General features: G+C 47.3%; 1 protein-coding gene across 1 annotated transcript in view; it reads left to right on the forward strand.

Annotated features, from left to right (window-relative positions):
- The first annotated feature begins 481 nt into the window (after window positions 1-481).
- The window catches only part of Taf1b (TATA box binding protein (TBP)-associated factor, RNA polymerase I, B, 63kDa), a 35,433-nt gene continuing 19,950 nt past the window's right edge, over window positions 482-15,964 (forward strand). Inside the window, exons 1-8 of the mRNA XM_005404399.2 lie at window positions 482-560; window positions 2,438-2,536; window positions 3,372-3,459; window positions 6,305-6,402; window positions 6,770-6,865; window positions 7,730-7,883; window positions 8,533-8,689; window positions 12,706-12,805. Coding sequence (XP_005404456.1) covers window positions 543-560; window positions 2,438-2,536; window positions 3,372-3,459; window positions 6,305-6,402; window positions 6,770-6,865; window positions 7,730-7,883; window positions 8,533-8,689; window positions 12,706-12,805 — 810 coding nt within the window. The 5' untranslated portion in view covers window positions 482-542. The remainder of the gene's footprint in view (window positions 561-2,437; window positions 2,537-3,371; window positions 3,460-6,304; window positions 6,403-6,769; window positions 6,866-7,729; window positions 7,884-8,532; window positions 8,690-12,705; window positions 12,806-15,964) is intronic.

The raw sequence follows: 15,964 nt of genomic DNA on the forward strand, positions 1-15,964 counted from the left end.
GACCTTATGCTTGCCAGGCAAGCACTGTGCCACTGAGCTAAATCCCCAGCCCCTTGCTTTGTCTTTTTGAGACAGGGTTTCACTATGCAGTTCAGGCTGGCCTTGAATTCACTTTGTAGCCCAGGTTGATCTCGAATTCACAGTCATCCTCCTGCCTCAGCCTCTCGAGTGCTGGAATTACCAACCAGTGTTTTTTCCTCTAAACTTCAGTCTCGCCTTTAAAAATTCAGCAAGAGCCACCATCAGAACAGTGTAGAGCTGAATCGCTCTGTCCTGGACGCCGCCCACTGGTGGACTGTTTGCTTTTAGTTACCAAAATCAAGAAAGCAACGTTGTAAGGGCTGAGGTGTGCATGCAGGATTCGCGGAGTTTTGCTGGGGAGCTGGAGGACGGGGAGCTGGAGGACGGTTTCCTGCAACCACAGGAGTCCGGAACCTAAATTCTAGGGCTCGAGTTTCCAGCCGGAGGGCTCCACCGGCGCTCCCGGAAGCTACGTCCGCTGCCCTGGTAACGGGCCGGGGCGTCATCTCCGTGCCCGCAAGATGGAGCTGGAGGAGGCGGTAAGAAGGACGCCGACGGGCAGGGGGCGGCCAGCAGCGGGTGGAGAGCGGCTTGGGGAAGGACGCTGGGGTTTCTGGCTCGGCTAGGTTGCCATGAGGGAGGGCGGAGCCGGGGGTTTGTGGGTGGCCACCCACCTGGCTCGCTGTTCTCCACGGGACCACCCAGAAGTTCCCTTTGATGTGGGGGCCGGGGCTGGAACCCAAGTGGCCCCAGGGCATGCCCGCGACTCTCTGGAAATCTTGGCCGCCTCCTGCGCAGAGATTCCTAAACTCGGGCTTGAGATATCCGTTATCTTTAACGTTGTCAGTAAGGGGTCATTCGAAACTTTACGAAGTTATTTAAAGTAAACCTGACAGACGTTTTGGACATACTCCATAAAATGCCGCCCGCTTTGATGATGTTGAGTATTCGGTAATTAAGAGAAGTGGTAACAGGAAGTCAAACCAGAGAGCTAGGAGTTGGAGAATTAGGCTTGCGTGTGTACAGAACAGGATGGGGATGGAAGTTGGTAGGAGCTGCTTGGTAAAGGTTAATTCAGTAATGGATGACTAATGTCTAAGTGTTAAATACGAAATTAATAATTCGCTGGACGTGGTGGTGCACGCCTGTAAACCCAGCACTAGGGAGGCTGAGGCAGGAGAATCACTGCAAGTTGGAGGCCAGCCTGGACTACATAGCAAGACCTTGTCTCAAAAAAACAAAATAAACAAGCAAAGAAAAAACAAGAAATTAATGATTACTTAGCTCACATATATGCTGTGAGTGGGTCCCCTGTCTGTTTTGCTCACCTCTGAATCCCCAGGATATGGTAAAATGCCTGCTACACACATAGTTGACACTTTCTATTGCCGGAAAAATAAATCAGAATTTGAACAACTTTAATAAAAATTTAGTTCCTAAAAAGAACGGAAGGAAAACAATAAAATACAAGCAAAGTTGTGTAAAGGGAGAGGGGAAGAAGGATTGAAGGGAATGGAGCAGAGTGGGTGGGGGGAAGATGTTACATACAGATACAAATTTCCTATGATGAATGTGATTATTGTGTATGTCAGAAGTGTACCAATAATTTTTTTTTTTTAATCTTTTTGAGACAGGGTTTCGCTGTGCAGTTCAAGCTGGCCTTGAGCTCACTTTGTAATCCAGGCTGGTCTCAAACTCGCAACAATCCTCCTGCCTCAGCGTCCCGAGCGCTAGGATTATAGGCGTGTGCCACCACACCCAACCCAATAAAATTAATTTTTAGAATCTAGTACTTTTGGAGTAAGCATATGTTTTTATTCGCCTACCAGAAGTTCAAAATGACCATTTAATTCTAAAGTCTGAGCCAGGTGTGGTAGCACTTGGGAGGTTGATGCGGGAGGATTGCCCCAAGTTTGAGACCAGCCTGGGCTACAGAACAAGACCCTGCCTCAAAAAACCTAAATAAATAAAAATAAAGTCTGTATACTTGTATTTGGTATAAGTATACTTATCTTTAGTATAAGTATACTTATATACTTGGATGAGTATAGTTATAACTATACTTATATTTGGTATAAGTATACTTATATTTGGTGTAAGTATGCTTTTTTCCTCACAACACTTTCAAGGAGTTCTATATTCTCATCTTTGTTTACCCTTGTCACCTTTTGTCTTTCTTCTTCCCCCGCATACTCTGCATATTTCGGTATATTTTCTCTAATAGCTTAATTCAGTGTCACACTGCACAAGAAACTGAATTTTCTTATTTGCAGATATATGTGTCTCTGATCTGTTTTCTGTTGTCTGGGAATTTTTTATGTGTAGTAGAAAATTGCCAGGAACTTCGCACATTGAACTAAGAACTGCAGGCTTTTGGATTATGGTTTAATAACCCTTTTGCTACCTTCTCCTGTAGAAAGAGTTGAAAGAGCGCTGCTCTCAGTGCGCTGCTGTCTCTTGGGGTCTCACTGATGAAGGCAAATATTACTGCACTTCCTGCCACAATGTTACAGAAGTAAGTAACAGAGGTCATTTTAAATTTTCTTCCTCAACAGCACAGCGCCTGCCCAGCAAGCGCAATGTTGTGAGTTCAATCCCCGGTACCTGAATGAATGAATGAATGAATGAATGAATGAATGAATAAATAAATAAATAAATAAATTTTCTTACGTTTTACAAATTATAGCTGAAGCCTGGTCTGTAGCTTAGTTCCCAAAGTACGGGTGTATTTTTATCACTCATACAAAGCCCAAATTCTAAGAATTCGTTATCTTTGGGCAGTCACCCTTGATTAGGAATTTTCAAATCAGATTGAGACTGAGCAGTTGGAATTGAAGACCCTGGTATGAATTATCCTGACCATTTAATCATCCGAAACTACTGTAAGTTACATTAAAAATAAACAGTAATGCTTTTCTAATTTCAGAACTAAAATCAGGTTTAAGTAACATTCAGACATGGGAAAGAAGGCTGAATTGCATGTTGATCAGACTTCAGCAGTTACAGTAAACACAAATCGTTTCAGTACCAAAGTGTTTTCTGCATAGAGACAAAATTGAGTGAGTTTGACTTTTGGGTTGGTTTGGTGTGAAAAAGCCTTAAAAGTTTATTCATTTAGCAGACACTTAGTGATGGTTCCTTTGTTCAGGCACTATTTTAGGAACTGAGAGATTTTAAATGAGGAAGCAACATAAAGATGAGCTGGAATGAGAGGTTTAATATAACCTCCCCAGGATGTTACCATCCGTGGTCTTGGTGCTCACTTCAGTTCTTATACTTTCAGAGCATCTTGAGAAATAGCGAACAGGGGCATGGAAAGCTATCTTAACATCTGTTTTGGTTTCCTACAGAGATCTAAGGAAGTTATCAACACGGACATTATTCCTAACACCAAGATAAAATCCATCAGCAGGGGCCTCAAAAGGAAAAGCAAGTTGGGTGAGCTCTTCATAAGCGCTGAACGTTTTATTCACGTCTTTCATCATGATGATTTGGGGACACAGAATGGAATTTTAAATCTATTCTAGAGAAAACACCAGGTTTTAAAGCAGGTTATCCAAGACAGAATTAAGGTTGGTAACTAAGGATGATAAAATTAGAAGCGAATTCATCCAAACGTATCCTTTTTTTTTTTTACCCTGCTTTTTGTCAGTGAGTTGCATTTCTGGTGGAGCAACTGTGAGGCAAAAGATGATAACAGCAAAAGGAGCATTTGTGCTTTTTAGCTGCTGGCATACATCTCCTATCCTTTGTATCTGTTGATTATGGGGAAGATTTTCTGTGCTTTTAAAGGAAAATTCTTTACTGAAATGATTCAGTTGTAGAGATGTCAGGTGAGGCAAGTTAAACATGATGTTCGACTTTCCAAGTCCCATTTCTCACTTTGACTTGGAACACACCCTTTGAAATAGGAAAGGTTATTTCCTCTTAAAATAGCCAGGGGTGTGGTCGGGAAGGTCATCACGGGGCTCATCCAGGGAGCACCTGTCCTGAAGAACGGGAGGGTCTCAGGGAGAGTCTTCGTGATGCTTGCTGTTTTGTGACTAACTGCCTAGGGCGAGATTCTGAAGTTTGAAACTGGGAAGTGATAGTAGTGATTCCTCTACATCTGAGGGCACACAAGTGCACATGCTCACATGCACACATGTATGAACATATGCATGCACATTTGTACACGTGCACACACATGTACATGTCTATACAAGTGACATACTGGTAGGACACATATTGACATTCTTTTTTTGTTTGTTTGTTTTTGTTTTTCTTCTGGTACCAGGAATCGAACTCATGACCTTGCACTTGCAAGGCAGGCGCTTTGCCGCTGAGCTAAATCCCCAGCCCCTTGTATTGACATTCTTAGAAGAAGAACAAAGAATGTGTAAATACTAACTCATGTTCCTATTTAAGCTTTAATAATGAGTGTTTTTATTGGGCTAAAACCTGATTAATGTTCATTAAGTTTTATCAGAATAAAGCCTGATAAATTCAGACTTGGTAGATTGACATAGTTAAAATGTGTAGTTTATTTGTTTGAGGTTTGTTTGCTTTTTTTTTTCCTTTTGTGGTACTGGGGATTGAACTCAGGACCTTGTGCATGCTAATCAAGCACTCTACCACTGAGCTACATCCCCAGCCCACTTTTTTTTTTTTTTTTGAGACAGGCTTTCACTATGTAGCTCAGGCTGGCCTTGAACTCAGTATGTACTCCATGCTGGCCTTGAACTCATGGTGACCCTCCTGCCTCAGCCTCCCAATGCTGGGACTATAGGTGTGCAGTACCATGCCAAGCCTTAGTATCGGTAATTTAAACTTGAATTTCTTAAGGAATATTATGATTTAGCTCAAGAATGACTCCCAAAACTCTGATGGGAACTTGAGGTATTTTAGTAGGTGTACCCTTAGTTTCTAGATCTATAAAATGAGAATAGTGATACCACTTGTTATGTAAAATAGGAACTTGGAGGGGGCTGGGAATTTAGCTCAGCGGCACAGCACCTGCCTGGCAAGCGCAAGGTCTTGAGTTCGATTCCCCGTACTGGAAAAACAAACAAACAAACAAAAAATAGGAACTTGGAATTTAGAGTACAACTTTATCCGTGCGTAAGCACCTAGAATAGCGTACAGGAACCGTGTTCATCGTGTACATGTGCGCGTGTGTTTATACTCACGTCTGGATGCTCAGGATCACAGGCTCTGTGTTACCTGTGTTGCCTGGATCCCTGCCATGCGGAAAGTGGGTCAGTCAGTGGCTCTAGGAGACCTCCAAATGTCCCGGTGAGGAACAGGAGTTGGGGTCCTCTGCATGTGCAGGAAGGAGGCAGCTGGGGGCAGCAGCGGCCCCAGAAGCTGTGTGTAGACAGTGTTGATCGCTTGCTGTTCAGAATGACGGTATTTGTCCAGCAGCGAGGGATGAGACGCAAAGGTCTGCACAGGTTTCACATTTTCTCTGACCGGTTGCAGTAGTAATTCAGTGTCATCTCTGTCTGTTGTGGCGGCAGATCGCTCTAGGGTCTCTTAGGGTTCTTTGGAGGATGCAAGGAAATAACTTCCATGCTCCTGCACCTGGGCAGAAATTAGTACTGGTTCCCTGGGTCTCAGTTTCTCACTATGACCCAGACGGGCTCCAGAGAAGCCAAGCCCCATGGAGCAGTCAGTCACCCTTTTCTGTGCTCCTCAAACGCCTGTCGTGTCTCTCACTGGCATTTGTTCACTCATTTTCCAAATAAGCATCGTTCTCATGTGAGCTGAGTAGCAAAATGCAGGGAACAGTGGCCACTTAGCTCTTCTGTTTAGGACTCTGCTACACATTGTTCAGTAAAATGCACCTTTTTTTTTTTTGAGACAGGGTCTCGCTATGTAGTTGAGGCTGGTCTTGAACTCACTTTGGAGCCCAGGCTGGCCTCGAACTTGAAGTGATCCTCCTGCCTCAGCCTCCCAAGTGCTGGGATGACAGGTGTGCATTACCTCGCCCGGCCAAAATGCACATTTTTACAACTTATTTCACTCATATTTTTAACATGGCGACTCTTCTTTTGTCCCTTAGATGACTATTTCAGAAAAATTACAGGTAAAACATTAAAAATCTGATAAATTATACAAACTGCTTAGGTTGTTAGCATTTATATACTCACTTGCTAGACTGGGAACAAGAAGTGTAGGGATAGAAACTCCTGGGGATGCAGAGGAAGCCAGAGTCGCAGTGTGTAAACACAGACTGCAATTATGTGGTGTGTCACAGCCGATGGGAACGCAAATGTCTAAAACATGGCTCTTTGTCATTTAGAAAAAGGCTGGGATTGGTATGTGTGTGAGGGATTTCAGCACATACTTTATCAACAAGCAGAAGCCCTGAAGACCCTCGGAGTAGCCCCGGGATTAAAGGTGAGCCTCTTGTTAAAGATTTGCCTCTTGTTACTGGAAGAGTAAGGTCAGGTGGGCAGCGGGGAGACAGGAGCGAGAATGCTGCCAGTGTGGTCGTGTAGAAGTTATTTCTTTCCTGATCTCTGATTTACTACATGAAAAGGAAGGGACCCAACTCAGGGACCTTTAATGTCTTCTCCTTCTCTGAAATCTAAGACTAAAAAGGGTTTGTTCGTGTTGCCCATCTACCTGGCATTACGATGAGAGATCTTTTTAAGAAGAAGCAGGTACAAATGTACTTAGGTGACAGTCCTTATAGATGGGACAGGAGCTTCTGCAGCTGGGCGCGGCCGCGTGTCTATGTGTGCTCTCTCCCCTTCCACCTCAGGATGAAGTTTTACACAATTTGTGGAAGCGCTACCTGCAGAAGAGTAAGCAGGCGTACTGTGCAAACCCAGTCTACGCCGGCAGAAGGAAGGCTGAGGTAGGTTGCAGGTCCTAAAAGCAGGGATGTAGGGTGTGTAGCGAGTGTGCAGATGGATACGAGGAGGCACCTGGGGGGGCGGCATTCTGCCTCCCCGGGGAGCCCCTGGTGCTGGGTGCTGGGTGTGCCTCGCCTCCTGTCAGGGTGCTGGACAGAGGGCCCCACATTTGAACCTCCTCCCTTCCTCCTTCACTTCATTCTCTGGTGAGCTTCTCAAGCAAGTCTTACCTTCTCGTAATAAGATCAAATTTCTTGGCCCGCGGGGCTAGGATCTTGCCTTTTGACTGCAGTCAGCCCCGGAGGTAATAGCAGCTCACCAGGCCCCAAGGCCCCAGCTTTGCAGGGATAGGGATGATGGTGGCACAGGGGAGCGTAGCCTGCTGGAGGCCTGCTCTAAACCTGAAGTGCTGCGGGAGCTCCAGGAAAAGGAGAAATCGTTGAAGAGCAGGTCAGAAAGACAGCGTGAGAGCGGACGTAGTGAGCGGGAGAAGGGCAGTTCCGGCAGGAGACTTGGCATTAGCCAGACAGAGCAGAAACTGTGCAGGTGGGAAGAGGCGAGCAGTGCTGGAGAGTCCCGATACTTGCGTGGTCGGGGCGCTCGCTGCCTGTAGCTCTGCTCCCGGAAGCACTGCTGGACGCTGTCTGGCACCCGCTCCCGGAAGCGCGGGCCTCTCAGACCCAGGGCCCTGGCAGACATTGCAGTCCTCTGTTTAGGACATGTCCTCAGTTTTCTTACTTATACGGTGGAAATAATGCAGGAGCGGTTCCCCTGCATTTATCATGATCAGGAACCGTCTGGCTTCACAGTCGGTAACCGTCATGTTAAGCCCCTGTGCAGCAATTTTTTGGCACTCTTGTGAGCAGGTGTCGGAAGGAAATGTCCATCATTCGGACGGGGAGAGTGGGCCCGAGCTGCTCAGCGACACTCCCTGGTCATCTTGCCTTGAAAGTGGAGCTGAGTCCCAGTCTGATGCCCCAACGCCAAGGCCCCTTGCTGCCCCGAGAGCACCGCACTCAGGTAAAGGGGAAAGTGGGCCGTGGGGCATTGAAGCCTGATCTGCCTCACAGTCACTGAGTGCGTCTCCTGAGGCCCGGGAAGGAGGAGGCGCCCAGCGAGAGAGGCCAGGAGCAGGGAGGGTTAGTGAAGTCTTCGTAGTTAGAAAAGCACATTGTAGGCCTGCGTGGTGACTCAGGCCTGTGATCCCAGCACTCGGGAGGCTGAGGCAGGAGGATCACCGTGAGTTCAAGGCCAGCCTGGACTACATAGCAAGACCCTGTCTCAAGAAAAAAAACAAAAAACAGATAAGATTAAAAATGTTCATGTTTACTACTAAAAACTTCACATCTCCCTCTCAAACTCCATCCCACGCCACTCGCACAGGTTCCGACCTGTTGGCTTCCACACCTCTCGCTTCTCACTGGCAAAACAGTGTGGTGGCAGAGATGAGCTGAAGCTTAACCTTAAGATTTTCTAAATCACTGAGGTTAGGCCAGGGCTAAGCGCCTGTGGCAAAGCACCTGCCTGGCCACGGTCCTTAGTTCAATACCCAGTACCAAAAAAAAAAAAAACAGAAAACAAAGATAAATGACGGAGGTTGTTCTTGGGGTGCTCTCTTGTTTTCCAGCATAGTTATTGGTGTCTTTCAGAGTCTCGCTTTGTTCCACAGAAGCAGCATCTGTCTGTTCCGGGTCCCTTGATGGCGTTGAGTACTCGGAGCGGAAGGAGAAGGGCGTCGTGAAGATGACGGTACCGGGGACCCTTGCGCTCTGCTACTTGTCCTTACTGTGGCAGAGAGAAGCAGTGGCTCTCTCAGATCTGCTGAGGTGAGCCCGACTTACTGTGCCAGCTCTCTGCAAACTACACAGACATCTTTGGATATTTTGTTGGGTTTTGCTGTTTTGAGACAGGGTCTGGCTGTGCAGTTCAGGCTGGCCTTGAACTTGCTAGGTAACCCAGGCTGGCCTGGAAATCTCGAGGTTCCTCCTGCCTCAGCCTCCCTGGTGCTGGGAGAATAGGGGGTACTGCCACATCTGGCCCTGCCTTTAGATAGTTTTAACTTTATAAGAGGGCTTAACATGGGAAAGGGGCTGAAAGGCTGGAGAGATGGAGTTGAATTCTGAAGCTGAAACCATCCTCACTTACTCAGCTCCTCAGTTTTCTTACTTATATGGTAGAAATAATAGCTTTTACTTCACACTGGATATTGGGCAGTGAATTACCTCATGTGAAGAAGAAAGTGACATAAAAGTGTCTGAGCAGGAATATTGAATTTTTTTGTTTGCTTGTTTATTTGTTTGATTTTTGAGACACGGTCTCACTATGTAGTTTAGACTGGCCTTGAACTCACTATGTAGCCCAGGCTGGCCTTAAACTTACAGTGATCCTCCTGCCTCGGCCTCCTGAGTGCTGGGGTCACAGGTCTGCTCCACCATGCCTAGTGTGGAGTATTAAATATTTTTTAAGAAAAGGTGAACTTTATATTAGCAAAATGGTTACTATTGAAAGAGCTGAAATATAGGTTAAACGTGTTACAAAAACTTGAAAATAAAACCATGAAGAGGAGCTGCTGAAGAGGTAGGAGGCATTTCCATTTTTCAGGATAGTCTACAGGAGCTTATAGTTCATCAGTTGAGTAACTACAGCATTGTGTGTAAGAATTTCTCACTTGCTCAATTTAGCCAAATCATGAATGTGTGAATCTCCCTTCTGTGTGTGTTCTGAAGAATAGCACTGGGTTTAGTCCACGAGGAGACAGGGAGCCGGACTCCTCCCTCTGCCATTTCTTTATTCAGTCACCTAAGTAAGTAATTTCTTTGTGCTTCCTTTTCCTTGTTGGTAAAAATCAAAGCTACCTCAGAGGGTTGTAGTGACTCAGAACCAGAACCTCAAGCAAAGCACGTCATAAAAAGCTGGTCCTCAGCTGGGTGTGGTGGTGCATACCTATAATCCCAGCACTTGGGAGGCTGAGGCAGGAGGATTGCTGTGAGTTTGAGGCCACCCTGGGCTACAAAGTGAGTTCAAGACTATTCTGAACTACATAGTAAGACCCTGTCCCCCCCAAAAAAAGAACCAGGTCCAGCCAGGATTGCTGTTAACTCCACCATTGCCATCATCATCATTGTTGTCATCGTCATTATTGGCGCTCGGCCGTTTTATTAAATAAAAAGCTTTCAGTAAATGATGATTGTGCCTTTGAATTTGGCCACATCAGCCCCATAACCCGGCCTTTCCCAGGCATGATTAACACCGCTGCAGAGACTCCGTGATTCTGGGGGTTCTGCCCCTGACTCGCAGCCTCCGCTTGCTTTGTGTGTTCATCGGGTGATATCACTCGCGCGCAGGCCCTAATTACCATCCTTGCTGGCGACTCCAGCTTCTATCTCCGGCCCAGACTTGTCCGCAGAGGCCCAGCCCCGTGTATTTATCTGTACAGCTGTCTGCCTGCCGGACACACTCCCTGGATGTCTGTGCGCTATCTGGAGATCGCAGGGCTGCAGAGCAGCCTCGTCTGTCCCCGTCTGTCCCCTCAGCCTGGCTTCTCCTCCAGCGCCAGCCAGCTCGGTGCTCAGAGTGCACCCTGCTCCATCCTGTGGAGAGCCCTCGGGCCATCTCCGTTCCTTCCTCCTGCTGGGCGCAGCCGGTCATTATGTGCTATCAGCTCTCCTTCCAGAATAACCCTCAGAACCATTCCTTCCTGCATTCACCGCATCTCTGTCCTCACCTGGATTACTTCACAATTTCCCAACTGAGCTCTGTGTCTGCAGTCTTGTGTCTTTCCTGCCCATTTTCCTGCTGATAACCAGAGAGATCTACAAAAACACATCAGTCTCATCACATCCTGGGAGCTGGGTGAAAGGGCCGGCCGGCTGTCCCTCCCAGGGCGACCCTTGGGAGTGGCGGCTCTCGTGGAAGTCCAGGGAGCTGCAGGAGATGCGTATGTGAATGCTCTCAGGGAGCATCTACGTGGTTGGGGACGGGGAGGACGATCCTCTTCCTCCTTCACCCCCTCTCCCCTCCCCAGGAGAATTCAAAAATGCCTTCCAGGAGATGGGATCTGCTAGCCGGAAGGCTTTTCTTCTGCTCTGTGAGGTGTGCACGTTTGGGAGCAGAGTTTAGTGCTTGGGGTAAGAGGAGAAGGGGCTGTCACCATTCATCCCCATTCTTTGCTTTTCTCCCAGAAAGAGCTCAAAGCCGCCGGCCCTCCAGGTGTGGCTCCCTGACCAGCAGCTTCAGCAGTCCCTGGGAGCCAGTCAGAAAAGCCAGGTCTCAGACTAGTCTGCACCTGCTGAACCCAAAACTGGAGGAGGGGTGGCGTTTCTCAATAAGCCCACCAGGGGATTCGCAGGGATACTGAAGTCTCAGAGCTACAGCTACACTTAGAAAAATAAATATCTAAAGAACACTGATTTGGAGGGAATGGGGAGCCTGGCCAGAGTACCTAAAGGTCCTAGCATGATTGTATGTGACCTTATTTACTCCCCTGTTTAAAAGTCTTCCAGCTGCATCCAGTCTTTAGGATGAATTCATAAATCCCTTTAAGCATCCTGGAAAGGCCGCTGCCTACCTAGCAATAAGGATCATAAATAAGAACCGCCCGCATTTATGTTTCTCGAGTATTCATTGGATACCTGCCCTTCCTGGACTTAGACAGTGAGGCGCAGGCGTGAGCCCCACACGTCAAGTCCTTGCTGTCACAAGGTTGTAGGCCGGAGCAGGAAATGAGCAGGGGTACATAAGCAAACGAGAAAATGATCAGACAAGAAATGCAGTCCACAGGTAGACATAGGGTGATGTGAATAGAGTGATTAGAGGGCTACTTTAGCTTTTTTTTTTTTTTTGGTATCGGATTTGAACTCAGAACCTTGTGCTTGCCAGGTAGGCGCTTGCGCTTGTGCCACTGAGCTGTAGGCCTGGCCCTAGCTTTTTAATTACTTAATTTGGGTCTTTTTGAGATAAGGTCTCTATGTAGCCCAGGCTAGGCTTACAGCGGTCTTCCTGCCTCAGCCTCTGGAGGGCTGGGATTACAGGTGTGCACCACCATGCTTGGCAAGGTGCCTGCTTTGGACTGCTTATTAGGGAAGGTGGAATTTGAGCTCACTTTGAGTGAAAGAGCTAGTCTGTGAGCCTGAGAAGTCCTAGCATTCTGGGTGGACAGAGGCCACTAGTGCTAAGCCCTAAAGTAGGAGCAGGCTGAGTGCGATCAAGGGGCACCTGGCAAACACTGCCCGGAGGAGAGCATCTGGGAAGGGAGGCGCTCGAGAGGCACAGCACAGGCGGGTCTTTGTAAGGGAAGTTATGAATTGGGGTGTCTTTTAGATTGAAGTATAATTTATATATGATAATATTCACCCTTCAAAGATGTGCAGTTCGCTGGACATAGTGGTACACCCCATAATTCCAGTTACTTGTGAGGCTGAGGCAGGAGAATTCCAAGGTCAAGGCCAACCTGGGCAATTTAGCAAGACCCTGTCAAGACCCTATCTCAAGTGAAAAGCACTGAGAACGTAGGTCAGTGGTAGATGCTCGCCTAAGATGTGGGAATCCTTGAATTCAGTCCCCAGCACCAAAAAAAAGTGGAAGATAGAACTTACTTAACTAATTCTTTCCTTTTTTAAAAATTTATATTTATTGGTACATTTTAGGTTTGCATAATGATTACATTCATCATAGGGGATTTGCACTTGTATATGATACAACTTGATTCTTTTTTTCCCATCCCCCTACCTTCCCTTCAACACCCTTTTTAAATTTTTTTTTTTAACTTTCCCTCTGATGTAAGAGATTTTCATTTTGCAAAGTCAGTACAGAACTGATTGAAACTTTCTTTTTAAAAATACAGATTTGTTGAAGAGGATCATATTCCTTACATAAAGGCTTTTCAGAATTTCCCAGAAGAAATGAAATTGTATGGGCGTGACAAAGGAATCTTTGCTATAGAGGTGAATTCTTTATTTCTCTTTTTATTTTATAACTTTCTTAATAAGTCACTAATAAGACACAGCCACAGCTGGGCGTGGTGGTGCACCCCTGTAATCCCAGAACTTAGGAGGCTGAGACAGGAGGATTACTGCAAGTTCAGGACCAGTCTGGGCTACATAGTGAGTTCAAGGCCAGCCTGAACTACATAGTGAGACCCTGTCACAAAACAAAACAAACAAAGAATACCCGCCGTGTGAGATTTACATTCTCTGCCTGACTTAGTACTTGGTGTTGGAGGTTTTTTTAATGTCTAGTTTTTGTTCTGTCAAAACATGCTGTGTTAGTTATAATTTACTGAAGAGTTATGATTTTTTTATTCTCTCTATGTGGCTTTGAAAAAGATGTGCCATTTGTTAATTGCGTACCATGTCGCTTTGGAGGAGAAGTTACCTCTTGTTTCAGGAGACACCAGCCTGAGCCTTGCATGTGTTACCCTCTTTCCCCCAAAATAAGACTGAGCTGGGAAATAATCAGCCTTGAAAATTAGAGACCAAAAATGCCAGCCCTAACCAGTCAGCCTTTCCTGGCCTTCAGAAAACCCAGCCCTGTTGGAAACCATTAGTGTCCGAGTTGACAGTGGGGATTCCTTCCTAGCCTATCGGCACAAATCCAGGGCAGATACAAAGTGAAATACGCACAGTCCCGGCATTTCTTAGGGACTGTGAAGTCACATTAGGGGAACTGTTCGAGGTCCAGGAGCGCACGAGGGCCCTTACTAAAGCCCTGCACGGTAAGACTCAATCCTGATCCCAGTTTTACATAAGAACAGATGCTTTGGAAAGGCAAGGTGACATCGCCCAGGCTGTACAGCTGGTGTCTGGGGCTTGAAGCGACACTGTTTTAGGCTTCGTACCCGTTGTGTCACTTTCTGGTCCTGTTGCCTCGTTCTCCAAAACCCTGCACGGGCTCCAGGGAAGGTGCAGGGCCTGCTTGTCGCACTGAGCCAGGTAAAGCAGTCAAGTGGAAGCGTCAGCCAGGGGGAAGTGGACAGTTGCAAATGCAAATAAGCCAGCCTTCGGCACCTCGAACATTTGGATCTCACATTGTTAAACAGCAGCAGCATTCTGCTTCTGGTTAGGGTGATTGGTCGGGGATGTTAGGCTTTTACATTCTTTTTTTTTTTTCTTTTGGGTTTTTTTTGTTTTTTTTTTTCCAGTACCGGGAACCGAAATCACAACCTTGCACTGGCCAGGCAGGCACTGTGCCGCTGAGCTAAATCCCCAGCCCCGATGTTAGGCTTTTAAACCAGAAGTAGCTCCAGCTCAAAGTCCTGACCAGACTCAGGTGGGAGCCATTCGAAGGTTAGGCACTTTATACCTCGGTTGTTACCCATGTGCACCCCTTGAGGAACCTGCTCTGCTTCATCATCACCGTCACCGTCGCCCCATTGTCCTGGTGAGGACTCTGAGCCACAGGGATCCACTTGTCTGCTGCTGTTGCTCAGAACGGAGCCCCAATGGCCGCGCCAGGCCTTGATGTTGAGACAGGAGGCACCGTGAGAGTTGGCTGTGGACAGTGTCGGGAACAGGAAGTAGGGGTGGGAACTGAGACAGAAAAGGGCTCCAAACCGGACATTGAAACCTCAGGCGGCCGAGCAGGGAAGACCCAGAAGGGCAGAGTGATAGGTGGAAGGGGGCCAGGGCCGGCAGCCAGAGAGGCTCCTGGAGTGGGTTTGAGTCTCAGCTCCGTGAGATGCTGCACATGCTGAGCGTGGGCAAAGTCAGAATAACTGAGTGTGTCTGGGAGAAGAACAGCGCAGCAGCTGTCACAGGCTGGCTGAACGCGTCTGAGTGTGTGTCGCTTGTCCCGGGCACACAGTCTGGGCTTTCGGCTTCCCTCGGTTAGACGAAAGCACGCAGGAGGGGTTGAATAATTGACTCAGACGTCTGCCCCTTTAGAGTGAGCCGCTGAAGAGTTGTTTGTGGCCCGTAGCTCAGCCTTGCTCAGTGTTCTTTTGGGGAGAGCCATCTGGTTCCCTAGCCCTGGATGTAGATGCGTGCGTGTGTCTTCGTATTTGTTCTGTTTTCCTGGAGAGGCCAACACTACCTTTAGCATCTTGGTATTAGTTACCAGCTTCCCTTTGGCTCCTAAAATGATGGAGCGTTTTTTAGGAGGTGGGTTAGGAGCATTAATGTTGCTCCATTCGGAGCAACAGCAGCAGACAAGCGGATCCCCGTGGCTCAGAGTCCTCACCAGGACAACGGGGCGACGGTGACGGTGATGATGAAGCAGAGGAGGCTCCTCAAGGGGTGCGCATGGGTAACAATGGAGGTGTAAGGCGCCTAACCCTCCTCCTGAAAATGCTCCATCTTCCTTCCACCCCCCCTGTTTCTTCTCTACCCCCCTTTTCTCTCCTGTGATTACCAGAGTAGTTTCTGGACCTTCCGCCCTGCCTTGGGCTGAGTGTGGTTTAACTCGTGTTCATTACTGATTTTCTCTCTGTGTGATCTCCCTGTTGTTGCGAGTGGGCTAGTGCAGCCTTCACGCTTGCTCTCGTCTCCATCCTGTCAGATAATGTTTGTTTTACTTTATTTCTGTATTTATTTAGTCTTGTAGAGACAGGGTCTCACTATGCAGTTCCAGCTGGCCTTGAGCTCACTTTGTAGCTCAGGCTGGTCTCGAAGTCGCAATGATCCTCCTGCCTCAGCCTCCCTAGTGCTGGGATTACAGGTGTGCACCACCACACCTGGCTCTTTTATATTTTGTGGTACCGGGGCATTGTTTCAGTTAGCAATCATCCTGCTTCGGGTAAATCTCATTGCCTCGTGATACTGCTCAAAGTTAACTCTGATGTGTGTGTGTGTGTGTGTGTTTAGAATCGCTGTATCCTCCTCTTGAACTGATCTTTTTTTTTTTTTTGTCTTTGTCTTTTTGAGGCAGTGTCTCGCTGTGTAGCCCAGGTTGGCCCTGAACTCAGCGGAGCCTCCTGCCTCAGCTTCCTGAGTGCTGGGATTATAGGCGTGTGCCACCACACCCGGCTTTTTTCATCTTATGCTGACCTTCTCTTTTTTGACAGTTTTTGCCTTCTAATCAGTTTCCTCTAACTCCCTGTGCAAGACTCCCAGAGCGTGAGCCCTTCTTTGCTCATGGTGTCCCATAGGAAGCGTTTTTGTTCTTTT

Source organism: Chinchilla lanigera, unplaced genomic scaffold (assembly GCF_000276665.1).
Source record: "Chinchilla lanigera isolate Chin_1 unplaced genomic scaffold, ChiLan1.0 scaffold00086, whole genome shotgun sequence".
Classification (NCBI taxonomy): domain Eukaryota; kingdom Metazoa; phylum Chordata; class Mammalia; order Rodentia; family Chinchillidae; genus Chinchilla; species Chinchilla lanigera.